The sequence below is a fragment of the Python bivittatus genome, unplaced genomic scaffold (genome assembly GCF_059951505.1).
Source record: "Python bivittatus isolate LINGU-HERP-01145 unplaced genomic scaffold, Pbiv_v1 ctg000580_np1212, whole genome shotgun sequence".
In the NCBI taxonomy this organism is placed as follows: domain Eukaryota; kingdom Metazoa; phylum Chordata; class Lepidosauria; order Squamata; family Pythonidae; genus Python; species Python bivittatus.
Window position 1 is genome coordinate 7,472,500 of NW_028277087.1, and position 26,309 is coordinate 7,498,808.

Here is a 26,309-nt window from a genome sequence, read left to right on the forward strand (position 1 = left end):
AACCCTTTAACGTGGGTTCCTGCAGGATGTTGGACTCAAATTGTTTTAATGGCCCATTCCAAACCAGGGGTTTCCTCTTCCTCAGTAAAGACTGAGAATGACTATAAAGCAGTGTTTCTCAACCTTGGCAACTTTAAGATGGGTGGACTTCAACTCCCAGAATTCCCCAGCCAGCCATGCTGGCTGAGGAATTCTGGGAGTTGAAGTCCACCCATCTTAAAGTTGCCAAGGTTGAGAAACATTGCTAGAAAGCTTGAAACTGGTACAGTGAGGATAACTATGAATACAGATGGAGCTGTTTTCCTCCAGATTTCAAACCAGGCCACAGACTCAGATTTTCAAACCGAAACATCTAAGTTGTGTCTTTTGTTACTGGCAGTCTTTTAGTAACTTATAGGCAAGCTACCCAACTCAACTTTATTATTTATTAATTCCCCACCCCAGAGTTAGGGTACTCCACTTTTCTGGTCTATGAATTTTTTATGCATTTTATGTTTCCACTGATGATTATTAAATGTAAATATATAATAAAATATATTTTCCCCCAAGCATCTGGATCCAGTTAGGTGGAATCCCCTTTTAGTTGTCGAATTATCCAATTTAGTTGCCATTTTATATTTTATATATTGGGTTTTTTAAAAAAAAAGTTTGCTTATTTTTCTTTGTCATTGTTTGTTTCTTTTGTAGGCCGCCCAAAGTCACATTATCCATGAAATAAATAATTACAATGATATATCCATACCTATATTTATCGATCAATCAATCGATAGATGGTTGATCAGTTTTGGTTTGGGATGGAAAAACATCACATTGTGCTTATATCTGAGTAGACCTGCACAGGCTGAATGCCAAGATGGAAGAATAGCAATTCTGTTCACACAAAGAAATATTCTATTTCGCCTAAAACCAAATGGAGGCTCTGTATCATGATGAAGCTCTGTATCATAAGGCCTCACTACATACAGCATTTTTCATAAAAGCTTTTAAGATGGCACGTATTATCTGCATTTTTAAAAAACGTGTTCCCAAAACGTCGAAGCATGCTATCTAAAGTACGGCTTCTTAATCTGAAGAATCTTTCAATCCTAAAAGCTCTTTCCAAAGGACAGAACAGGGTGGGTATTTCACCTGACATAACATAAATACAGCTTCTACTTCCAGTAGCCAAGCTTCATTTATTTTTAAAGAAAAAAACTGAATGAATTAACACCATACCACATCACAATGCAAACAGATCATCTACAACATGATGCAGAATAAGAATGGTAGAGTTAATTCTCCACATCCCCCCCCTTAACCCCAAACCATGATATTAGTTCCCTTGGGAATAATGTAAACATTTACAAAATTTTAGAGTTATCAGTACATTATATTAAGACAATGGTGGACGCGATACATTGGCAAGCGATCCAGTTCTCAAAAAGTTGTTCTGAAGCACAGCGTGATTTGGGGAGGGGAGCGAAGGTTCCAAAACAGAAACGGCAGCAGGAGACCATGGTTGGCAGGGTTCCTGGGGTGGGCAGAGCCGTGGCACAGAAATGAGGTGGTCTCATGAGATCAACCCTGCCCAAATGTTTGCCAAGACCTTTGGCTATGGCGTTCTGCTTGGATAATTTAATTTGGAGATCTCATCTAGAAAATTTTCTTCTCTTGTATTAGAATTCCCGCTAGGTACCCAGAGAACAACTGGCCTGCACTGTAATCCCCCCCTTCTGCAAAATAGCCCAACATGAGCAAGATTTATTGTTGCTATTAACTGGCATTAAAGGAGAACATTAGGGGTCTTTGCTGACTGAGACTCCTGCAGAAGACACAGACCCCGTCACAATTTGGCAGGAAGTCTGATCCCAGAAGCCCCACTTTTGAGAAAACACCCAGCCATCTGGGAGTCCACCAAAAGGCTTTGGGGTTGCATGCCTGGGTAACCTGAGTTTCAGGAGCCAGTCACATCATTTCTCCTCCCAGCAGCCAAACTGGGAAGTCCAAAGTACAGGGTAAAAAAGCAACTGGTGGTATTTCGGAAATGTTTAGCAGGGGGCTACTCTGCGGAAATGGACATGGGGCATACCTATAATGTGGACCCTGCAGGATAGCTATTAGCTAGGCAGCCCTTTTTTCTGTGGCTCTAATTTTTCTTCTTTCTTTTAAAAAAAAAAAGCAATTAAGGCAAAGGCAGAGGAACTAAAGCCCGTGTGATGCAACGGCCACGATGTCAGCAAGCAGTTTCAAAGCGGCAGCTGCCTGGCCCTTTGGAACAAGGGTAATGCATTTTAAAATTGCAGGTACCGATTTTTCAAAGCCCACCACCACGTTTGGAATGTATCAAGAAATCTCACCAAAAGAGAGAGAGGCTCACTTTCCATGAATCTATTCCCAAAGAAAGCCCGGTAGAGGTTTTTGGCCTCTAGCATTAGCAGTTTACATTTTCTTTGGCTCACTTGTTAACATATCCTTGAGGGGGAGAACTACGGCGTTGGCCTTTGTATTTACAAAGCAGGCGGTCTTGAAATGAACCAAGAGGGAATCCTTTCAGGGTCACTAAGTATGCAAAAAGGCTGGCTGGGGGTGGGGAGAAACAGACCAGAATCTGTAAAATCGGATAAGGCACATATTACAACCCACTTCTCTGTCCTATCCCTATTCTCCATTCTGCCCAGAAGTGCTTTTTCACATTTACAAATAAACTCAAAACAACATGTCCCCAAAAGTAATACATTCCGCAAAGAAGGAAAGGAAAAGGAAAAAAAAACCATAGTGCAAACCTGCTCCTTGGAAGGAAAATGAAAGCAATGGCTTGAAAAGGCAACCCACTGCTGAGGCACCTGGAAAATGTGTAAGGCCCAGATGGCAGACAGCCCTACCCTAGACCAGGCTGCCCTAAGACAATGCAGAGTCTCAATGCTTTGAAGCAGCCTGGCCCCATCTTCCCCCCTCCAGATATGTGGCCAATACAGCACGTGAGATCCCCAACCAGCCTAGCCACACTAGCTGGGTGTTGCAGCCACACTACACCGGGAAAGAGCCAGACTGGGCAAGGTTGCCCAAGGTAGCACAGCATTAGTGCCTTCCAGAAAGCATCCTCAGGCAAGGAACTGGCTCAAAATCTGGGGAAAGCTTCACATCCCAGGATGGCAGAATTAGACTCATGTGGGGGAAAGGGTGAGAAGAAGGGCACTGATCGGAACGTGGCACCCCAAAGCCATTGGAGAGGAGAGCCAAGATCAAGGCAGAGTTTTGGAAAAAATGGATGAAAACTGCTTTCAGTTGCTGAAATGTCAAACTGGCCCAGCCTGTAGACCAGTATTCCTCAATCTTGGGAACTTTAAGATGTGTGGACTTCAACTCCCAGAATTCCCCAGCCAGCCATGCTGGCTGAGGAATTCTGGGAGTTGAAGTCCACACATCTTAAAGTTCCCAAGGTTGAGAAACACTGCTGTAGACAAATATAAAGGCTCCTTGCACTCAGCGGCTACTATACATCCCCAAAGAATCTGAGGAAACAAATAGCTGTAGATGCAGCCTGACTCTGGGTTTTGACGTTCTGCAGATTCTCACCCATCCACCATGGGGTGAAGCAGAAAGTCTCAACAGAACTAGATCTGCCAGGACCAGAAATGAAAAGAATTCTGTGGTTCAACTATGGGAATATTTTTTCCCAGAGGGACAGGCATGGACCAGCAAAAGCTTTAAAAAAAAAAAAAAAAAGCTTGGGGAGATTATAGGCATCATCTTCAAAGTTTCTATTTTAGCAAGCAAGTTAATAGCCAGCAGTGGGGAAAAACAGCATAAAGCAACATATTCCAAACAAAACAAAGTCCTATCTTGGCAAAATCATTAACAGATCAAAGCTTCCAGGAAAATGGCTCCTATTTTGGGAAAGCAGGGGCCATATTTGAACACCCCCACCCCCGGAATACAGTTCTCCAATACAGAAAGCTAGCAGTTCAGAGGGAAGGCTAGGCTAGAACATTCACTGTGCTGCTAACTTTCTATTTCCAGGAACTGTCTTCCTGGGAGAAGGATTCTGTTACGCAACTCCTGCTCTGGCAGCAGCAACCATCAAAAATAGTTGTCGTAATGAACGATCTGCTCTCTGCGCCTATCCCGTATTTCCTTTCACAACAACCTCTAGAGCTGCAGGATCCCCAAAGACATGAGGAGCCAGCATTAGCACACCAACAAACCGAAAGCAGGGAAAAGGTGGGAGAAGTTTAAGCCATCTTCCCAAAATCTTCAGGGGACCCTGGCAGTGAACTGCTGCTCTCTCAAAACGAAGAGGCAGTCGAATAGAAATGGCAGTTTATCCTGTTCCTTGTGCATCCATTGGCAACAGTGATATAGGCTGGGGTAGAGAAGGGGATTCCTCTCAGGAAAGATAGGGCTAGTCAAACAGGGGCAACAGCCATGTCTTGGCACAAGCGGTTGCCATCCAAAAGGAGAATCACAAATAAAAACATGGCTGGGGGAAGAAAGAGCACCACCCCTCAAAAGAAAAAGAGAGAGAAAGGGAGGCAGAGAGAGAGAGGGAGAGAGAGAGAGAGAGAGAAAGCAAATGAGGATTGTAATGTGTTTCTTGCAACGACTCAAACCAAACTACTTGAACAGCCCAAGCAGCCAGGATCAGGACCAGGGATTTCCATAATTGGGGACAGTTGGATACTCAGGGAGGCTGTTTCCTGAAAAGTTGCTGTGCTGGGCTTCTCTGCTTGGAGGATCTCTCCACAATCCGCTCTGCCATTCGGTCTGGGCTTTCTGAAAGCTTCCACCCCCACTACGGTAGATCCGGTGAACCTGGTGGGAAAGAGAAAGGGAGAGAGTAGGAATGGTGCTCTTCCTGTTGGACATCCATTCTGCGCTTCTGACAAAGCCCTGACTCTCTTCCCTCTAACCTGGTTTAAGAAAAAAATGGAGGAATCAGAGATGGGGATGCAGGGAGAATGTTTAGTCTGAGACACAGGGACTGAGATCTCACTGGGTGATTTTTAAATGTCCACCTTGTCATTTTGAGCTGTGGCAACTGGTGAAGATTCTGCAGAAAATGGGTCCTCAGCCCCAGGAGACTGTCTACCATCAATTCCCACTTGTCCCTGGCTCCAGAACAGAAAAACCCAGACACATATTTCTCTAACCCAGAATTAAAGTTGGATAGGTCACGTGGTATCTGTGGACACCTATGCCAGGCTTCCTGCCCCACTCAGTTTCACTGTGTTAACCAAACTGGAGGTTGAAAGGTTTCAAAGCAAAATGCCAGCCTTTAGCATAATCTTTATGGCCAAGAATACTTCAGGCGACAGTTTCTGCTTCGTTTGGGAATATGCCCTCTGACCATAAAGAAAAATAAGACAAAGAGAGGCATGAAAGACAGTGACTGAGGCCTTTGTCATCTTTCAGTTAGACCAAGGTTTTCCAAAAAGTGTCCTGTGGAGCCCTTGCATTATGTGAGAACTTGTTGAGGTGCCGGGAAAGACTATGGGCCAAGCCAAAAAAAATCACTTGAGCACAACCAATATCCTAGCACTAGAACTTTGCTTCTTGAGCAGAGATCCCAGGATATTTTTTAAAACACTAACAAGCTTAGCAGCCTGAAAAAAAGTGTGAAACCACTGAGTTAGACTACCGTTGAATGTGGGGCTGGAGCAGATGCTGGGAGTAGCTGCCCCCAGAGAGATCGGGGGTGTGGTGGGGACATGGGAAATGTTATTCTCAGCACAGCCTCCTCACTCTGGATCAGCTTAACCCAGTGTTTTTCAACCTTAGCAACTCTGAGATGTGTGGACTTCAACTCCCAGAATTCCCTAGCCAGCCACACTTTCACACATGCTGGCTGGGGAATTCTGGGAGTTGAAGTCCACACATCCAAGTTGCCAAGGTTGAGAAACACTGCCTTAGCCTGGAGTTACGCCCCTACTCTTTATTCTTTAGATTGCAGTTGGAGACGCTGCCTTCCAGACCCTGCTTTGAGGGAGTAAGGTGGAACATAGTCCAGATTTTTAAAGATTTTTGTAAAAAAGACTTTAACATTTGGATTTTATGGAAGTTTTTTATGTATACTCTGGTAAGCCACCAAGACAGTATATATAAAAAAGAGTAGTACTATTATTGCTAGAGTAGTACAAGTATTATTGTTATTATTTAGGATTATATGGCCGCCCATCTCACAGAGCTATTCCAGGCAGCTAACACAATAAAAAATATCAATATGAGAGAGAGAGTTTGTGTAGTGGTTAAAGGCACCAGACCAGAAACTCAGAGACTGTAAGTTCTAGCCCTTCCTTGGGCATGGAAGCCAGCAGGTGACTTTGGGCCAGTCCCTCTCCTCAACCTGCCTCACAGGGTTGCTGCTGGGTTGAAAATAGGTGGGAACATGAGGTATGCACGCTGCCTTGAGTTGACTAAAATAAAGGTGGCATAAAATCAAGCAAATAAATAAACAGCAAATAACAAAAGCAAAGTGTAAAGCAGGTGGCATGCAATTCATTGTAAGTATATACAGGATGTACCAAAAGTTAGGCCCCATAGGCCCAGCACAATATGTTTTATTAATTTTGTTAATTAAGGTTCTTTTCAGAGAAAATGTTACTGTACTTAGGAATGTTCAAAGGTCATGTGTCAAACGAATAAGGAAGCTTTTAGAAGAAAACGGCAAGCAATTCAAACATTTAATGCAATTTATATAATAAATTATCTTTGGGGCCTTTTGGCACACCCTGTAAGTTGGGGACGGGGCAGTAGGGGACCAGAAGCAGCAGAGCATTATGTGGTGCCCAGATGATGGCTTTATAGCTGTGCTCAATGGAGCTCCAGAGCAACCCTCTTTTGCATCCCCCGGCCCCTGAGTCCCCATCTGTAACATGGAGAGGCACAGGATGCACCACAAAATCCCCAAAAACTCTGACTCACCCGGATGAGACATATAAACATCCCAATAGCGCACAAGGTGAACATAATTGCTGGGAACAGCATGACCACACCAGCCCCAACACTGGTGCTGAAGAAAAGTACGGCAGCCATCCACCCGCTGAAAGAGATCAAGAGGAAAGAAGGTTGCAATTTCACAAAACATTTCCCTGCTTTATTGGGCCAAGACATACGGAGATGATTGTTTTGTTCAAATAGGCATCGACCTTCCATCCAAATGGAAGCAAAGCGGGATGTTAACCACAGTTTGGAACAAGCTAGAATACTTAAAACAACTATCATAGTTTACCTGCTTCAGCTCAACCAGGAAAGTATGGTTAGCTGAAAGCTTCCTACCTTACCTGTAATTCATTCAGATTCAGAAAGAAACTACTGTCAATGTTTGCATTACAAAAAATCAAAATAAAACCCATGTCATTTTTAAAGACATGTGTGACTGGGAAATGAGGAACACGTAATTTTCAAAATAGTTCAGAATACTTGGAATACTCCATTTAGAGTATTAATTTCTCAATTAATGGCCATTGAGCAGAATCATGTCCCACCAAGAGCAGTAGGCTTGGTGGGACATGATTCTGCTTTCCTAAATCAGAAAGCCCCCAAGAGGGAGGAAGAGGAAAGCAGAGGAAGGGGCAGAGCTGCCAATCTCTAATGGAATGTGCTGAGACGAAGAGAATGGAGTGCCTTGCAAGAATGTTTCTTGGAGTTCAAGCTGGGAGGGATTGCTAACACCTCAGAAGACAGGCTCAAATTTCAAAAGAATCTTGATTGACTTGAATACTGGGTTCTATCCAACAAAATGCTGTTCATTGGTGAGAAATGTAAGCTTCTACAGTTAAGAACCATAAGGGGGAAAAAAACACATATATAGGTACAAGATAGAGGTAGAACCTGGTTTGGCAGTAGCACTTGAGAAACATCTGGGTGTCCAGGTGGACCACAGCTTAAGCTTGAGCCAGCAGTGTGCAGCAGTTGCCAAAAAGGCCAACAGCTTTTTTAACAGAGGCATAATGTCAACATCATGGGAAGTGATCATACCACTCTATGCTGCCCTGGTTAGACCATTCCTGGAATACTGTGTCCAGTTTGGGTCATCACAATGCAAAGAGGATGTTGAGGAACTGGAAAGAATGCAGAGAAGAGCAACAAAGATGGCGAGGGGCCTGGAGGCTAAACCCTAGGAAGAACAGTTAAAGGAACTGGGTACATTTGGCCTAAAGAAGAGATAGCAAAGGGGGGACGTGAGAGCAACGTTCAAATACTTGAAGGGCTGTCCCAGGGAAGAAGGTGTGGATTTCTTCTCTGTAGTGCCAAGGACAGGACCAGAAGCAATGGGTGGAAGTATTACAGAGGGAGAGCCAAACTCTTGGAGTCATGGATGCTCCATCACTGGAGGTTTTCAAGCAAAAGGTGGCCAGTCATTTGTCTGAGATGCTCTCAGGATTCCTGCCCTGGACAGGATTAGAAGACCTCCAAGGTTTCTTCCAACCCTAGGATTCTATGAGGATACATTTATTTATGCAATTTATTCCTTCTCAATTCAGAGGGACTATTAAAATATAATAATAATACAGTAAGAACAATAAAAAATTACAGGTTTCTTAATAGATACATTGACTATGAGACACCAGTGGGTCTACAACTAATCCTCAAAGGTCTTCAGGAAACGAGGTTTTTACCAGCTTTCAGAAGGTCATGGGAATGGGGGCCACCCTTGCCTCTGGAGACAACATGTTCCACAACAGCTGTACATTCTGCTAGGTGGAGACCCTTAATAAGTGCTCCACAGTTGCCTGGGGCAGACAAGTAGATACTATCTGAGAAAGGTGGTCTCTCAGATATCCAGGCCCTGAACCATACAGGGCTTTAAAGATGGTGACCATCATCTTGAATTGCACTCACAAATATGCCAATAGCAGTGCAGGTCCCGCAGTTGTGATGTAAAGTGGCATTAGAACAGGTTTGGGCTTAGAAGCGAAAAGAAACTTTTATCATGCTTGGTGGACATGTAAAAAAGCTAGAAAATTTTGGACTCCATTACATATAATAATACAGAAGATTTTAAAGATTAATATAGAAAAAAACATGGAACTTTGTTTTTGGATATGACAACTGCAACAAGATTATTATATGCACAAAGGTGGAAAGACTCAACATTACCCACAATGGAGGAATGGATGGTGAAGATGATGGAACTTCTGAGATGGCCAAATTGACAGCTTTAATTAGAGATAAGACACTGTCTAAGTTTAATGCTGACTGGAAACCCCTGATTGACTTTTTGTGTGAAACAGAGAAAAAAATGAAATTATGATGTACGGTTTGATGATTAGAAAAAAAATAGATTATAGAAAAAATGTATGCAATGCTGTAACCATAGTGTAAGAGGTTAATTTACATTTATATTTATAACCATGTAAAAGAAAATCAGAAGTCATTTCTTTATAATTTTTTTCTTTTTGCCTTTCTGCATTTTTAGCTTGTTCTTTCCTTATTTCTTTCCTTTTCCTTCTTTCTTCATTCTAATTATTAGTTCTTGTTAGTTTTTATCTTTCTCTTATATATAAAAGTATATAAAGTTATGTACTGTCTATATATAAAAAAGGAGCAAAAACAAAACAATATTTTGCACTACTGAGGCCTCCCTAACTGTTCGGAAGTATCTTTTGATTGGCTTTAGAAGAACTGCTCCAAACTGATAAAGACTGCATCAGCCCATTTAACAGCTATTTACAGTTAAAGAAGTATTGTTGACAGCTTTACTGCAATCTTTATTCTCTTAAACAATTAGCAATTAGCACTTAGGGTCCTTAAACTCACTCTACATCAGTATTTCCCAACCTTGGCCACCTTCTCAACCAACCATGCTGGCTGGGGAATTCTGGGAGTTGAAGTCCACACATCTTAAAGTGGCCAAGGTTGAGAAACACTACCCTACAAGATCGATAACAGAATGCCTGTAAAGTTGTACATCTTCCTTGGAAAAAGTGGCCTTTTTGTTAAAGATCTGGGTTCTTTAATAAAGGGACAAGTGGGACTTAAGTTATGACATGTTAAGAACCATTGCACTGATCTATGAAATTAAACCAATTAGATGTCACAGCATCAATGTTTTCTATGTATAGGTAGATAGATTTTTTAAAAACTAATTGGGGGGGGGAATGGAAGATGCATAAGAAATCAGCTACGTTGCTTACCATGCTCCCCAATTACCGAAACCAATTGCCTGGATGACTGTCAGGAGAAACTGGATTCCAAAAATGAAGAAGAATGCCATGAAATTAAAAGAGCTGTCTGACCTGGGGGAGAGATGGGGAAGAAGAGAAGAAACATAAATTTAGTACACAAGGAAGTGAAATAATGGAGAATAATTCTATTAATTAGTTCCATTGGGTGGCCTCTAATTGTAGCGTTATGGGTAAAAGGTCTTCCTGCTCACCCATTTTTTTTATGGTGCGTCATTTTATAAACCTCCTTGTGTTTTTTCTATAAACTAAACGGCCCCAACTGTTGCATTTTCTTCTCGGAAGGTGTTCAATTCCCTGATCAAAATATTGAAGTAAGATTTCGGGGTATGGTTAAGGAAGGCTGCTTCAACTCATGTCCTTATTCTGCATCACCAGACCTGGAGCTCTGATTATGGATTTTAAGAAAAGACAAATACACTGATGTGAGATTTTACCGGAAGGCTTTGTAGACTGGCCGGAACCAGCAGACATAACTACAGGGGCTGAAGAGGACAAGCCAAAGGATTGCCAAGCCAAAATTGGAACCACTTCCACCACCGATCCACCAAGCCAGGCAAGCAATCAGGTTAACACCCAAGGTGATGCAGTAAACTATGGAAGGAAAAGAATGAGACATTTAAAGCACTGGGAAAATCCAAGGCATTTTAAAGCGATGTATTTATGTGTGGAGTTTGAAAGCTTAGTGGAGAAACTGGATCTCAGTGAATTACAGGAGGGTGAATGTTGAAGGACTGCTAAGGAAAGCTTCTCTAAACAGTACTTTGGCAATAAAGGCAATTAGCCAAGGACCAGAAGTCCTACTCTCAGAAGAGGTCTTCACAAAAGAGGCTGGACATTATTTATTCATTTGTTTATAGAATTTATATAGCCCCCCATCTCAAGTACATGACTCTGGGCAATCTGTTGGACTAGTCTAACTTGGATTCCCTGCATTGAAAGAGGGATAGCCTACACCAGCTTTCCCCAGCCTTGCCCCTTCCATATGGGTGCTTTTCTGCTCTCAGAATCCCTGGAAGTCTAGCCTGTCCGGATTTCCCAGAGGAGACCATCAACTAAGAAAAGGCTGGATTAGATGGTTACATGGCTGCTTCCAATGTGATGGGTTCAGGTGTGCTTGCTTTATACAGTGACAATGCCAAGTTCAATCCTTTACCAACACCAACTCTGGTCTAAGAAATAGCCCTCTTGCTGGAGTAGATTTAAGCTAATCTTCTTTCTTAAATCAGACTTTGGCTGGCAACAACAAAATTTTTGGAAAACCCCGAAAAGGGCATGAAGGAAACAGCCTCATCCTGTTGATTCACTTACTTCCCAGAAAAGACTATTCTAAACATGGACACCCGGATGAAGAGCCATCAGTAAATCACCTCTTCTAACTCTTATTTGGACCCATGAGGCAAAGCCCTAGACTTCTGAGAAGTCCACAATGCTGAGACAGGTGGAACGAAAGAGAACAGGGCATCCAGCAGCAAGGTGGAGGGACTCAATTACAGAAACAACAGGTGGACTATTTGGAGACCTGAAGAGCCGGGTTGGGGACAGATTATCCTGGAGAAGATTTATCTAATGTAGTTGCTGAGAGTTGGTACTGCCTTGATGGCATATAATCAATCAATTAACTATTATTAGTTTAATCCTGCTTTTTATAACCTCTTGCCTGCCAGATTTGGGGAACAGCATTACCAACACATCTGGAAAGGCTAGATAAGAAAAGACTGATCTAATCCTTCTAGCCTTTTAGCCATGAATTTTGCAGGATAAATCATGCATTATGATCTTTGCCAATGTTCTGCATATATTTTGCAAGATTAACTAGATATACATCTTTGCAAAATATCTTTTCATCTCCCTGGAAGTCTTAACCTGCCATTTGTCTGGATTGAAGTTTTTACTAAATTTTGTGTTCACCTTCCACTCTACATCCATAATGTAATGGTATGTGAGAAAGACCTTGAGAAATGGGGTGAAGAGATGCCGCCCAGGGAGCGGTCAGATAAGAGAGGCATAGCCCGCGTGGGAGGAGAAAGAGGCTCAGAAGGGACCCTCCCTAACTTCTCAGGTTGTAAAGGAGATGGCAGGAGATTTCTACTTTCAGACTTGCAAGATTCTGTTAGTAAAGCTTTACAATAAAGTAGAGTTAGCTCATCTGGTCATGTTTCCTGTCTGGTCTACCTGGCAAGGCTGACACATAAGGACTGGTAGCTTGCTATTTAAAAACAAAACTGAAAACCTAACTCAAAAAGATATTGGGCTGCATTTTTACCCCCCCTCAACTGTCCCTGTGAATGCGCTTTACAATACAGCTGAACTTACATATCCACAAGCGATAGATCCTCCTCACCAGAGTCTGATAATCAATTGGGATTTCATCAGTGAAGTTCTGGTAAAAGCACGGTTTCAGCGGGATAAATTTAGGAAGTGGGGGGAAGTTGTTCACTTTCTCTACAAAGAGAATAAAAATCTGCTGCATTACAGAGGAAATGGCAACTTTAGTAATTGGAACGGCAAATCAGTCTCAAAATAAATACTCAAGCAAGCCTGCAGGGTTATTGGGGAAAACAAATCAAAGAGAAACAGTTGAACGTGATCACCTAAGCAACATTATGTTAGAATTTTAGGCAATGCAACAATGAATGAAGTAGCTTTGGAGGTGACATATTTAACAGAAAGATATTCATATTATTCCATACATGATATAGCTCAATGGGGCCTAGGTTTCTCTAGCTGTCATCTAAGTCAATTTTAGCTTTGAGAGAGAAAACTTGAATTGTTCCAGTAGAATTTTACCTGCCATTCCTTCTTCAGGTGCCTTGTAAGAAAGTGTTAAGTCATGAAATGCTGGGTCTATAACAGAGGAAAATAAATGTAAGTCCAGGTAGAGGTTAGGCCTCCATTTCCCATGTTGTTGACTCAGGTGGCCAAAAGATTCAGCGCTGATAAAACAAGGAGGCTGAAGGGTTCAATTTGTCAAAACCTCTCAATGATGAGTCAGCAACTGGCCATCACTGGGCCAGATCCTACCCCTTCAGCTGCCAATCCAGAGATCCTAAACCCCTTCATGAACCAGTACCACTGAAGATTTATTTTCAAGCAACATGGTTTCCCAGAAGACCTCTTTCCGCATCTTATTCAAATCCTGCCCCTTTCATGAAAAACTTTGCACTGTATTTTCATTGCTTGCACGTAACAGCCTTTGGAGAGGTCCAAGGGCCACAGTGGGCAGGTCCGGGGTCCCATTGCACACGTTGATAGGACCAGAATTTTCTGGTTTTTTCCCCCCAGGTTTGGGGGTGGTGCTTAATAAGCCCACATTAAACCTTATTAAGACTATTCTAGTCTTCTGGTTTCTGTATATTACCACCTCACAATAGAAATTAGAGTCCCTTTTTTCAGGAACTCAAGGCAATCATTTTTTTCAGCAACATTGCCCAAAAGGTTAAGATGTGAAAGAACCTGGCCTGTGTTTGGAAGTATTCATGCCAAATGAAGAAATAAACCAACAAGTGACATGATAGAAAAGCTTTTCCCACTACAAACAAAAATCTCTGAAATGAGAACAGATCTGAAAAAAGGAGAAATTACAAATAGATCTTCAGGTTCATGAATATTTTGCATGACACAATGTTTATTTGCAGACTTGGCTTTTTCTTGGCTGTTTTCTGAAAAATAATTCTTTCTGTGTTGAATTGGTGCACTGGAGGCGAAAGCCCAGAACACCTAACTTTCTTCATTTTTCTACAATACTGACATTTATTTCTCCTAAAGGGGCAAAATAAAGAGACGTCATATTCCTTAATTTTCAACAACGTGTATCTCCATTTGTAAAACAAAATTAGAGGTTACTTAAAACATTTTAAATAAGACCAATGAATTAATAATTTAAAAAGTATACCTTTCAATTGCTACTACTAGAAGTAAACCAAGTTATTCATAACATTTTATAAAGCAACAAACTAATTGTATAGCTATAAAGGGACCTAAAATATACTACATTCATTTCAATATTTTTCAGCTTTTGCTTGCCCGCATTTTTCCTGAATTCTAAGAAGTATTATGTCTCTAGGTGAGAAATAAAAATAAATTCAAAACAGACCACAAGTGTATGCCTTCTGGGTTAAACTATACTCCGCAATCTCTTTGGAGCAGAGCAGCATTTACTGCTTAGTTTTTAAAAAGTGTGTGTGGAATGTGCTACTGTATATAAAAAGAATAATAATCTGAAAGCGATGCTAAAATAAAAGGCTGTTGGCACACGTCTGTATTATGCACTGCATAAGTGCATAATTACTGAAGTCCGGAGAAGACAGAAACCATTATAACTTGATTATTATTGCGGAACGTACCGCACTTTGCTCTATCACTAGCTTCAGCCAAGCTCCCTCCCAAAGGAGTCACACAACCTGCGTAATGCAGGCCTTGTTCTACAAAAGGGGCAACAAGCCCCCCCTTCAGCAAATGGACAGAAGACTCCTTGTGCCAATTCTAAGGCCTTTAAAAAAAAAATCTCGGGAGAATACAAAGAGGCAAGTGTCTCCCCTCAGCAGCAGCCAGGTTTGTCAGAAGGAGCAGCAGCAAAAGAAGGATTCAAAAGATCAGTGCTGCTTTAGGGAAGAAGACCAAAACCATATATTCAGAAATGCTAAGGAAGGTTGGTCTTCTAGAGCATCTCATCAAGCAAACAATTTAAGTATACATTTAAAAAGAACAAGTTAAGTATATATAAAAGGGGAAATACCTACATTATTCCACACTTCTGCCTGTGGAATGAAATATAAGAGACTGAAGTCCAGCCTCACCAACCTGGCACCTTCTCCATAAGTTGGGATTGGTCAAGAATTCTGGTGGTTATAGTCCCAACCCATCTGGAGGGCATCAGGTAAAAGAAGGAAGGTCTTGAACTAGAGTCCAGAATATTTAAAAGTTTGCCCCTTCCCAGTTTGTCCTATTTGTCCACTAAGGGTTTCATTAGAAACCCAACAATTATTCCAACGTCTATGAGAATCTCATTACGGTAAGGTTACAGATTGAGCTTTGTTTCTGTAGCACCCCAGGTACGCAGCAAACATTTTGTGGCATGTTAAAGACTTAAAAGTAATTTAAGATGTAATTTAAAAGTAAATTAAGTTATGTCTTACTTTTAAGACGTAACTTAAAAGTAAATTAAGATTAATTTAATTTGTAATTGTTTTAATGGCTTTAACTTGAGGGTGTTCCCTCGGATTGAGATGGGCAGCTACAGAAATTGCGTAAATAAATACATAAATGTTTTCATGGACTGAATTCACTTCCCTGGATGCATGCATGAGCTGTGATCTACAAGTGATAAATGTGGTAATAAATTTAAAATCTTAACAGCAGTGTAATTTGTGTGTGAGTGCACACACACCTTCAAGTCAGTCTTGACTCCTGGTGCCTGCCTGGACCAGTCCCTGTATTTTTCTTGGCAACATTTTTGGAAGTGGTTTACCACTGCCTTCTTCCTAGGGCTGAGAGAGAGGGACTATCCTTCATGACTAAGGCAGGACCAGAAAATCTCCCAGTTTCTAGCCCAGTGCTTTTAACCACTACACCAAAGTGGCTTTCAGCATAAAACTAGGCCTAGAAAAAGGAATAAGCAAACATTTATTTCAGAAGCAAATGTTAAACACGCTTACAGACCTAATCCAAGAACATGGATGGATTTACATGATACTCAAAGCCAGTGTTTCTCAACAACTTTAAGGCATGTGGACTTCAACTCCCAGAATTCCCCAGCCAGCATGGGGAATAAGATAATTGAGCAAATCAAGCACAACATGCAAAATCCATCTGGGTCTGAATATACCGTACCACACTGTTTTGGATCAGGATTAAGTCCGCATCTTTGAAGGGGGGGGAAAAAAGGAGAGGCTGACCTGGAAGGGGAGTTCCAGGTGTAAGTGAAAGGAAAAAGAAAAAGAGGAAAATATGGTAACATTGTGATTTAGCCTGATGATTTGGCTTTGAAATTAATAGGGATAATCTCTCTTTATCTAGTTTAGCTTAATGGATACATGGACCAAATCATTGACATTTTGAGATGTCAAAAGGCACTCACATAGGGGTGGGGAGCAATCAACATTAATAAATCCCAACCTTTGTAAAGCCAATTTTTTCTTGCAATGGGCCAAGTGAGCAATCGCTTGGATCACATGTAAATTTATTTTCCTGGAAAAAATCCAGGCTTATACCAATGATGATGATGAATTTCATTCTTATGCTGCCTTTCCTAAATGGCGCAGGGCCATTTACATTAAAGGTAAAATCATTAAAGCACATTACAACAAATTATATTGATTAAAATCAATATAAAATTTATATTAGACCCATTTAAATATAATTACAAGCCAGCCTGAAAATATGGGCCTTTTGGGTTCTCCTGAAGACTAGAAGGTAGAACCTTTAAAAAATTGTTACTGTTTTAACATACAAACAGAAAGGAAAGAAGTGACAAACAGGAAAATAAAAACATACAAGCTAAATAAAAAAGAAACAGGTGAATTTTAAAACACAGCATTAAATCTTGACCATATGGAATATATTAATCAATCTTTCTATTATATAAATAAAAAGCCAGTTCATGAGCATACAATGTGCAGATAACATCAATTCAGGATTATAAACCTAGGATAGCAATGTTTTCCCATAGTTAATGTAAAGGAATATAAAGAGAATTTTGGGGAAGGTGTTAAAGAACTGTTAAGAAGGGACTCACAGAAAAGGTTATATTGCCTAGAGATGGGTGACTATATAGTTTAAATAAAATAAAAAGAAATCTCTGGACTTTTCTGCAAGTCTCTCTTTGTGGTCCTTTCATCTCTTTCCTAAGTCACCTCTATATTTCTTTACAGGAAAAGAGTAATTTTTTTGTAAGACTTCATGCTTGGTAAATCCTAATTCTTCACATAATGATGAATTCCAATTCTTTGGTATATAAAATTATATTAGCAACTTTAAACTGTATTTTTCATCCCCACACTATATTAATATAATAAATGTTATTCAATAAAACAAGAAGATAGTGGGACACGCTCACATTAATAATAATAATTTATATTTTAATAATTTAAGACCAAGCCTTAAGAACAAATGCATACAAAGCCAGAATTGAGAGCAACAGACAGCAAATGCTGCCTCTGCAAAGAAGCTGAAGAAACAGTGGACCTCCTAGTCAGCTGCTGCAAGAAGATCGCACAGACAGACTGCAAACAACGGCATGACAAAGGAGCAACCATGGTGCATTGGAAGATCTGCAAGAAATACCATTTGCCTGCAAGCAAGAACTGGTGGGACCACAAAACAGACAAAGCAATAGAAAGTGAAGACGCTAAAGCGTTCTGGGACTTTAGAATTCAAACAGACAAGCACTTGTCACACAACACCCCAGACTTAACAATGATTGATAAGAAAGACAAAAAAGTCTGGATAGGCGACATTGCAAGACCTGGAGACAGCAAAATAGAAGAGAAAGAACTGAAGAAAATCACAAAATACAAAGACCTGCAAGTAAAAATAGAACGACTGTGGCAAAAGAAAGCACAGTTAGTACCAATAGTAATAGGCGCCTTAGGTGCAATCCCAAAACATCTGGAGCACCACTTGAAGACCATCAGCATTGAGAAAATCACCATCAGTCAATTGCAAAAGGCAGCTTTACTTGGAACAGCTTCCATCCTGTGACAATACCTTTAGCACCATCAAACAACATTTGCCAATTCCAGGTCCTTGGGAAGGACTCAATAGGTGGATAAAAATGCCAAATCCAGTCCAAACATCTGGCTGGCTGTGCAACCAACCATAATTTATAAAACTTGTATGCTGCCAGACTCTCAACGACTCGGGCAGCCCACAACAATCAAACAAAGAAATTACAATAAAATCAATAAACCATAAAAAATAAAAGATGATAAGTGCGATGGAGTGAGTGGTCTCACTCTCCTTGTCAAAGGCCTGGGTGAAGAACCAGGCCTTCACAGCTCTTCCATACATAATTTTCCATTCCCAAAATAATGAAGTTGACAGTCAAGCCCTTTTAAAACATTCTGTGGTATCAAATACACATGAGAAAATATTTTGATGAATTAGTTTCACCCCAAGATCATAAGAAATATTCTTTGAGACCCATAACCATTGATCTGTAAATATGGGATATTCCTACGCTTTACTGTGAAGTTGGGGATGCGGTGGCGCAGCGGCTTAATGACGCTGAAAGTTGCCGGCCAGAAATGGTCAACACTTCAGCGGTTCGAGCCCAGCTCCGCGCAGCAGAGCGAGCTCCTGCTTCCTCCCCAGCTCCTGCCAACCCAGCAGCTCGAAAACTTACGTGAGTAGATAAATGGGACTCTCACCCCAGTGGGAGGAAAAATGCTGGCGGCACTTGCACGGGAGACGGGAGCAGTTGCCAGTAACGTGGAAGCCGCACACGCCCGAAAAAGGCGCGAAGCAACGGAAACCCCGCCTCCTGTGCTCGCCAGCTGGGCTCTGCTCTAGGAAGGAGGCCCTGGCAAACCACTTCTGAAACACCTTGCCTTGAAAACTGCAGGGACGCATCCAGGCAGTCGCCGCAGAATCGGTAACGATTGAGTGCGGATTAAAAAAAAAACTGCGAAGTTGTTGCAGATAACCAGTATCAGCTTAATTACACATTTTAATTGTTAAAAATCCTGTAGATTTAGGATTGGCCAAAACACATTTCCATACGGATAGTAACTCAGCAGTTTTAGATGGTGCTAATGCTTCTGGACCAAACTGAGAAACCAAAAGTTGTTTTAATTGAACATACTGCAGTATACATAGTGATAATTTAGCATACTGTGATAGTGGGAGAACAGAGATGAGTTTTGGGGGGAAATCCTGAATTAATTTGATGATACGGGGGAAAAAATATTCTGCTAAGCGACAGGAATGGATAACTAGGCATGAGATGGGAGAGTACCGAAAAGGGGAATGAGCTATTTTTCAAGATTTATCAAGAGAATAAAAATTGTAACTGATGAGTATCTACTTAGAAAAAGATCTGTTCTGAACGCATGGTTTAAACTTGTTTATTCATAGGTAGACATGATAAAGGAATTCATATAAATTTAAAAGCATGCTTAATATGATTGTTTGTAATGAAAGATTGAGGGGGGGTTGGTAGTGTCAAAAGTAGATCTTGGGTAAAAGGAAAGGACAGGAAAAGAAACAAGAATGAAAGAACAACTGCAGGAAGCGAAAATATCAGAAAGTAGATTAGACTCCCAACCAAACTAATGGAAAGCAGATATAAAGAAAGAAGATTAGGAATAAAATGAAGAAAAAAAAAAAAGATCTTACAGAGTACCTCTGAAATGTATGGGGTTAATGGGAAACATGGAAAAGGAGGCTTGGTGGAATGACGAAGCCGAGAGGCCACAGCTGTGAAAGAAACGTGTAAGAGAACCCAACAAATTAGGATGAGAGAAAGAAACTGTGTCGGGTGTGTAGAGAGAAAAAGAGAGGGAAACAGAGCACGGAAGGATTAAGAGAAAAAAGAATGCAACGAAAAAGGACACAGAAGGATTAAGATTAAAAGAAGCTGAGAAAATATAGAGAATTTTGATGGAAACAAAACCTTGTTTTGGAAGCAGATGAAGAGGGGTGAACAAGGAACTTCCAGCAGAATGAATTAAATAACATACTTTTTTTCCCCCAAACATGCACTGGAACCTATAAAAAGTATGTGAAACTTATTCCTATTAATTCATGTGAACATTTTCCAAACTGTTGTACCATCTTTAATAAACATTCATAATTATCAGTAAGGCATAATATTCCATGTACTTGTAGTAAGAGTTTGGGTTCGACTCCAGTTGCTTTTATGCCCAAAATTGTCCTTCAATTTCCTTGAAAGACTGGCTAAAGATGCCAATATCAAATTATAACAGTATGTGGGGATGACCTTGGGAGACAGGAGGAAGAGCTGCAGACTAGAAAACTGTCATGCAAAAACCCACAGCAACAGAGGAGCATAGGAAGCATTTCAGAAGGGACCCTCCCTAGTTTTCCAGACAGGAGGAGGAAAAGAGGGGAGAAATACTTTCAGACTTGCAAGATTCTGTTAATGGAACCTTACAATAAAGATAGGGCTAGTACTTCTGGTTGTGCTTCTGGTCTGGACTACCTTGAAGGGCTAACATACATTAAATATAAGAAGAAACACTCAATGCAGGATGCCTTAGTTCTGATGTAGAAAAAGGCTCTCCCCATATTAAATTAACCCTTTGAAAAGATGCAGGAATTAGTACTTTGGGCAGACAGCCCAAGAAACTGTAGGAGAGCCAAAGGTGTTTTTATCTTCCTAAAAGAGAGATAATAAGGGCTTCTCCACTCACTATTGATGTGATGACTTTGAGTAATCATGCGGAGACAACAAATACATTCTGGAATCATCACGTATTTGCAGGTATTTGCTGTTTCACATAGCATTATCTGGATGGCGTTTCACCAACTCTAGCTATATGGTAGCTATGAACTTTACTGTTCAGAGGTGGTCTATCTCTGTATGCCAGATATCAAGGTTGCAGTAGAAGTTAAGACAGATTTCTTTAAATTTCATTTTTTAAGCCCTTGGTGGGTTTAAGACAAGTTCATTAATTTCATTTTTGTTTATGTTGCTTTGATATTTTAATAAGCTATGATTGCACCTGTGGAACGTGTCTGGATGGTTAGTGTTCGGTATTCCATATTGCACTCAGCTGGCCTTTCAACCTAACCTGGCTTACTTCAAAGAATACTGTAAGAAACTTTCATGATGATAAATACACTTGGGACTGCATGGAAAAGGTGAGCCAGGGACTTCTTTCGCAGAAAGTTGGAAGGGGCCATTAGATCATTCAGTTCATCCCCCTTCTTGCTGCGGGAATCCAAAGTAAACAATGCCCAACAGATGTCTACCTGACCCCTATTTGAACACTTCCAATGAACGGGAGGCCACCACTTCTCTGTCTCGTTCCTAAGAGGAGTTTCTACGCTGGGCAGGCAGATAAGGCTTCCCAGGCTTGCATCTTTCTTTAGCCAAACACCAAACAGCTGGGGCTGAAGCAGAAGCAAGATCTAGCAGCAGTCTAGGAGTGAGCTAAAGAAGTAAAAAACAAAAAAAAACAAAAAAAAACAGAGGGTACAAGGGAAGAACGGGGTCAAAGGACAAACTGGGTCCTGGTAGTAAGTTGAAGGGCATTAGGCAAGGGAAGGACATTGGCCCCAGCACTGGATGAGTGTGGTGGTACCCTGAATACCGGAGGTAGGAACTGGTCAGTCAGCAGAGATCCATTCCTCCATTTAATTTTTGTTGATGTAGTTTGCTTTTTTGGCAGCCACATCATACTACAGAGGAATACTTTCACAAGTACTATGGACAAGCTAGGTCTCCCACACCCTAAGCCTGTGCATTTGATTTCTGCTTCCTACATGAGGAATGTTACATTTGTCTCTGTTAACATTTTTATCTTCAGCCCATTTTTCTAGCCTATCAAGGTGATTCTAATGTTGTTTCTCACTTATAGGATATTAGCTATCCCACACAATTTCAGACCATATGCAAATCTGAAAAGCATTCCTTCCACTTCTCATCCAAATCCATTACAAAAGTGTTAAAAAAGACTAAGCACTGCAGCACCCCACTTGATGCCTCACTCCACCGTGATGAGGAACTATTGATAAGCATTCTAAGTATGATTTTCAAGTCAGCTATCTATTCATTTACTTGTCAGGCTACCCGGCCCATATTTAACTAATTTGCTCATCAAAATAGCACGGGATGCTTTGTCAATTATTTGCTGAAATATTCATAGTGTTCCCATAAGGGAAGTGACGCAATCAGATATGATTCATTGGACCAGAGGTGTTCCTGAGAAAACTAGGCTGACTTCAGACAAGCACATTCACACTGTACTCCAGGACCTCACAAACTAATAATTATTTGCTACAGATACCAGATTGACAAATGTGTAATTCCCTGATCCTCCCTGCAACTTCCTGAAAGGAGGGACAATATTTGCTCCCCTCCAGGATTCCAGGATTTCTCAAACATGATAAATAAAGCTTTGGCTAGAACTTCAGAAAACTTCTTCAGCGCACTAAGATCCTACTGGTTCTGGAAATTTTAATTCATTCAAGGAAAACAGATACTCCTGGACCACATTTCTATCAAACTCAATCCTGTTTAGTTTGTTCTTCACAACTGCTTAGTAGAACATACATTTACTTAGATGAAATTGGGTGGAAGTAGACGTTGACTAGTTCCACCTCTTCTTTGCTACCACTTAACATTTTATCATTTTCTCTGAGCAGCTGATACACTTTTTCTCTTTTATTCTGAACCTGTCCAAACAAGCTCTTTTGCTGTGCCTAATTTCCTTCACCAATCTAAATTCACCCTGAGTGATTCTGACAATAAACCTACAATTCTGGTGGACTTTTCCTTGGTGACATATTTCCCTTTCCACTTCCTATCTGGCTTAAATTTTTCAGATCTTCCCTAAGCTTACTGTGCATTAATGCTGGCTTCTTCTGCTCTTGGAGTTATTTGCAATTCAATTTTCAATATCTCCTTTTTTTAAAGGTAGTGCCCCTCCCCCCCAAAATTTTGAGTTATTTTTCTCATCAGCTTCTTTCTCTATGGCAGTGTTTCTCAACCTTGGGAACTTTAAGATGTGTGGACTTCAACTCCCAGAATTCCCCATGCTGGCTGGGGAATTCTGGGAGTTGAAGTCCACACATCTTAAAGTTCCCACGGTTGAGAAACACTGCTCTATGGAATTGTACTTATCATGGCTCTTGGAGTTTATTAAAATCCACTTTTCCTTAAAATCAAGAATTTAAGCATTACATGGTCATTACCCCTTGATGTTTTTTTTTGTTGTTTCTTTATTTGCTACTTCTATTCTTTGACTAAATGTTCCCTGCGGTTTGTATCAGGTCAAGCATGACTGGTCCTCTTGTGCCTTTTTCTACTCTATGAAGTTTAAGTTATCAGCAAGCCAAGTCAGGAAATTTCCTGGAAGGACCATGTTTGACAGTGATTCCCAACAGATGTCACTGAATTAAAAAAAAAACAAAAACCCTTCACTACAATACTACAATTTAAGATAGCTATATACAGTACCACTCTATGTCAACATCTGGACACAGGGCAATTTACATAATTGGGCTGTATCCCTCACCAAATGACATATTACAGGCTTCATATTCCATTCATGCTGCTCTCTTATCACCCTGACAGGCTGTTATCATTTTAGATTTACCATTTCCTAACTTCATTTCCTTCACTCAAGCAAAGCTGTACAGAAAGGATGTACGTACATCAGCAATTCATGTTCCCCTTGGCAATCAACCACAGCTGAGAAGTTCCAGAAAGCCTTCTGATTTGTCCCATTTTAATTTGGTAAAATATTTTTTTCCTGTTCAAATGTTGCTGTTATTGTTGTGTTAATATATTTTGATGCTGATAAACTTTCATGGGTACTGAGCTGATTTTCTTTAGCCAGCAAAGACAATGAATTAAAAATAAAATATATCATTCTTCTTCTGATAAAGGCTTCGGGGCTTTTATTCTCAGCAAACAAAAAACTAACAATGGTAAGTTTCTAGCAGGCTAAATCTACAGTTGTTAATCCCATAAATGAAAGATGCTCGCTAGACAGTAAAACTCAATGAACACAGTGGGACTTACTTTTGTACAAATACGCACAAGAATACACTGCCAATCATAAATCCACACTTTGAAAGGTTAGTGTTGATTAAACAAAAATACTTCCTGACTCCCAATTACCTAATAATAACTAAGCCACAATTAGACCATGGCTTGCTGAATAAACTACAATTACCTGGATTCCTCCTTATATACTAAGCTATAAGCTACCATTCAAACCATAATAGCTCGGTTCTCATAACATGAAAAATCAAAGCCAAACGTATTATATTGTATGACTTAAGAACCCAGGTAAAAACTCTGCTCCACAGAGAACGTCTGTGAGCGGATCCATCAGGAGTGGGTTTGGGATTATTATTCTTGCACACCTGTTTCTGGTACTGTACTGATCCTGAATTCCTGAACAAAGCATCCATGAATGCTGGGTACAACTCACTAAAAGCAAAGTAAATTCTGCAAGCTTGACCATGACTGGTATCCCACAGGAGTGCTTCCTCATTTTAAATGAAATGGGCAACTCTCACTACTCTGTGTGTGTGTGTGTGTGTGTTTAAATAAAAATTATCCCTTGGCTTTTAGCTCTCAGAAGGCCCTTCCCCATGGCATTCCGCCCGTTTAATTTTTTCCAGATGAGCTGAGAGAAATCACAAGTTCCAATAATGAAACAAAAATTTTAAAAAGAGCATTAATAATACCCAAGAACACTTAGAACTTCATGCTAGTCCTTCTGTCCTGCTGTAACTAAATACATCATATGACTGAAGGAAATATATATCCTTCCACAAAAGGAGTCTAAAATTTTTGATTATGGGCTTTTATCTGTAAAAAAAATCAGAGCATGCACTTTGCGTTTATATATCTTAGCATTTATTTATAAATTATATACATGTGCTAATATATTACGTGCATTATAGAACACACCTGAACATATGTATATTCTATATATTAAATATTAGCATAGCCTAACTTCTTGGCTATTTTCTGAGATAAAAATATAAATAGACATTCTAATATTTTCTCCCATATTCCAAGAGATCACCTTGTGCATCCGACTTCGGAGATCACAGTTCTACAAGACTGAAGTTATTTTTCTCAAAGTTATCATGAAAAAAAGAATAGTTCTCCACCATGGATGGTGGCAAGGCTGGAACTGGTTTCTAACATCGCATTTCTTTCTTTGACACATAGACTGACCAGCAATTTTAATAAAAGGGATCCATGTAGGCCCCAGCATCTGCAAATAAGTTTTATAGCAGGATGATCACCCCAAGGACCAAACTCTACACCCCACTTTGGTTAATACAGCCATTCCAACTTGGTGACTTTCAGATCTGCAGCACCTACGCCATCCCCATGCTGGCTGGGGATAATGGGAGCGGTTATACCAGCACATTTGGAGGTTGCTAGGCTGGGAAAGCCTGGCCCAAACCGTGTTTTTTGCAGAAGACGCCTGGACACAGAATTCCTGCAGACCACGCTTGGGAACCTGTTCCCTGAGTGCAAAATCACTTCTCGGGCCACTTGCTTGCCTTTTAACCCCGCGACATTTCTGCAAAGCCTCCAGCTCTCAGCAGAGCAGCAGGGCGCCTCCTCAGGGCACCTCAGCCAGCAGGAGGCTCTTCCCTCCGCAGAACGGCTCTGCTCCACCTCAGATGCCCAGCCAGGAGAGGCACCCTGATATTCACCAGGCCACTTTTCTACCCCGTCTCGTCAAGTACCCGGGCCCGCACCGACGGGGAACGAGCGTCGCACAAGCCACCCTCGAAGTTGAAACGTGGGCCAACTATCCCAGTTTGCACGCTCACTCCCACGCGTTTCCCATTCACCGCCGCTTTTCTGAAGCAAAGAAGCACGAGCGTGCTAATTGCACAGACTCCTGCTATTCAAATCACGCCCCCGACCATCAACGCCATGAACCTTCCACCAACCTCACAGCTATTCCCACTCGTCCAGCTTCCTTGCACATATAATCCAAGCGTGCGACGCCTCCCTTTTACAATGACCGCTTGTGCAAGCCCCGCCTCTTCCAACGGAGCCGGCCGGTCACCAGTCTCCCGCAGCCAACGGCTAGGAGAAAACAGCGTCGCCCCCTCAGCAGCGCTCCGTGTTATGTACCACGTCCTCCGCCGCCCTGCACATCTGCCGCCGCTGCCTTTTGCTTCTCCCGAAGCCTTTTCACCCGTAGCTGCGGTGTGCTCTCGGAAGTTGTAGTTCTTCAGAAGCCACTGCCTGTAGGACTGAACCAGAGGCTAGACGACAAGTTCCGGCATTCTCCACGAGCGGAAGGGTTGGGAACCGCCTTTCAAGTCATGTGACGAGGGGCGATTGGCTAACGGATCCGTCAAGAAAAAGAAAGCATAAACTTCCTATAGAATCATACAAGAGGTTGTGATTACGAGTTTCCTTTAAATATTTCCCCTCCTCTGAGAAAATGTGAAAGCTTATTATTATAAACA

General features: G+C 41.1%; 1 protein-coding gene across 2 annotated transcripts; it reads right to left on the bottom strand.

The window, feature by feature from the left end:
• Positions 1-1,126: 1,126 nt before the first annotated feature.
• On the bottom strand, positions 1,127-26,099 carry SCAMP4 (secretory carrier membrane protein 4). 2 transcript variants are annotated; one of them, XM_025168644.2, is made up of 7 exons: positions 25,969-26,099; positions 12,954-13,010; positions 12,480-12,608; positions 10,601-10,757; positions 10,116-10,217; positions 6,901-7,018; positions 1,127-4,791 (listed from the first exon to the last, which is right to left on the bottom strand). In XM_025168644.2, the coding sequence occupies exons 2-7, from the start codon at positions 12,958-12,960 to the stop codon at positions 4,621-4,623; spliced, it is 684 nt and encodes a 227-aa protein (XP_025024412.1). In that variant the 5' UTR covers positions 12,961-13,010; positions 25,969-26,099; the 3' UTR covers positions 1,127-4,620. The 2 variants fall into 2 exon arrangements, with proteins under 2 accessions (XP_025024412.1, XP_007431429.1); XM_007431367.4 differs by having other exon boundaries at positions 25,782-26,099.
• Between the last annotated feature and the right edge of the window lie 210 nt (positions 26,100-26,309).

Bases quoted from the DNA above. Each gene is read 5' to 3' on its own strand.
- SCAMP4 (XM_025168644.2), bottom strand. The intron at 10,218-10,600 runs GTAAAATCTCAC...TCTCTCCCCCAG, and splicing joins CCAGTCTACAAAGCCTTCCG to GTCAGACAGCTCTTTTAATT. The intron at 4,792-6,900 runs GTGAGTCAGAGT...CTTTCCCACCAG, and splicing joins TGTTTATATGTCTCATCCGG to GTTCACCGGATCTACCGTAG.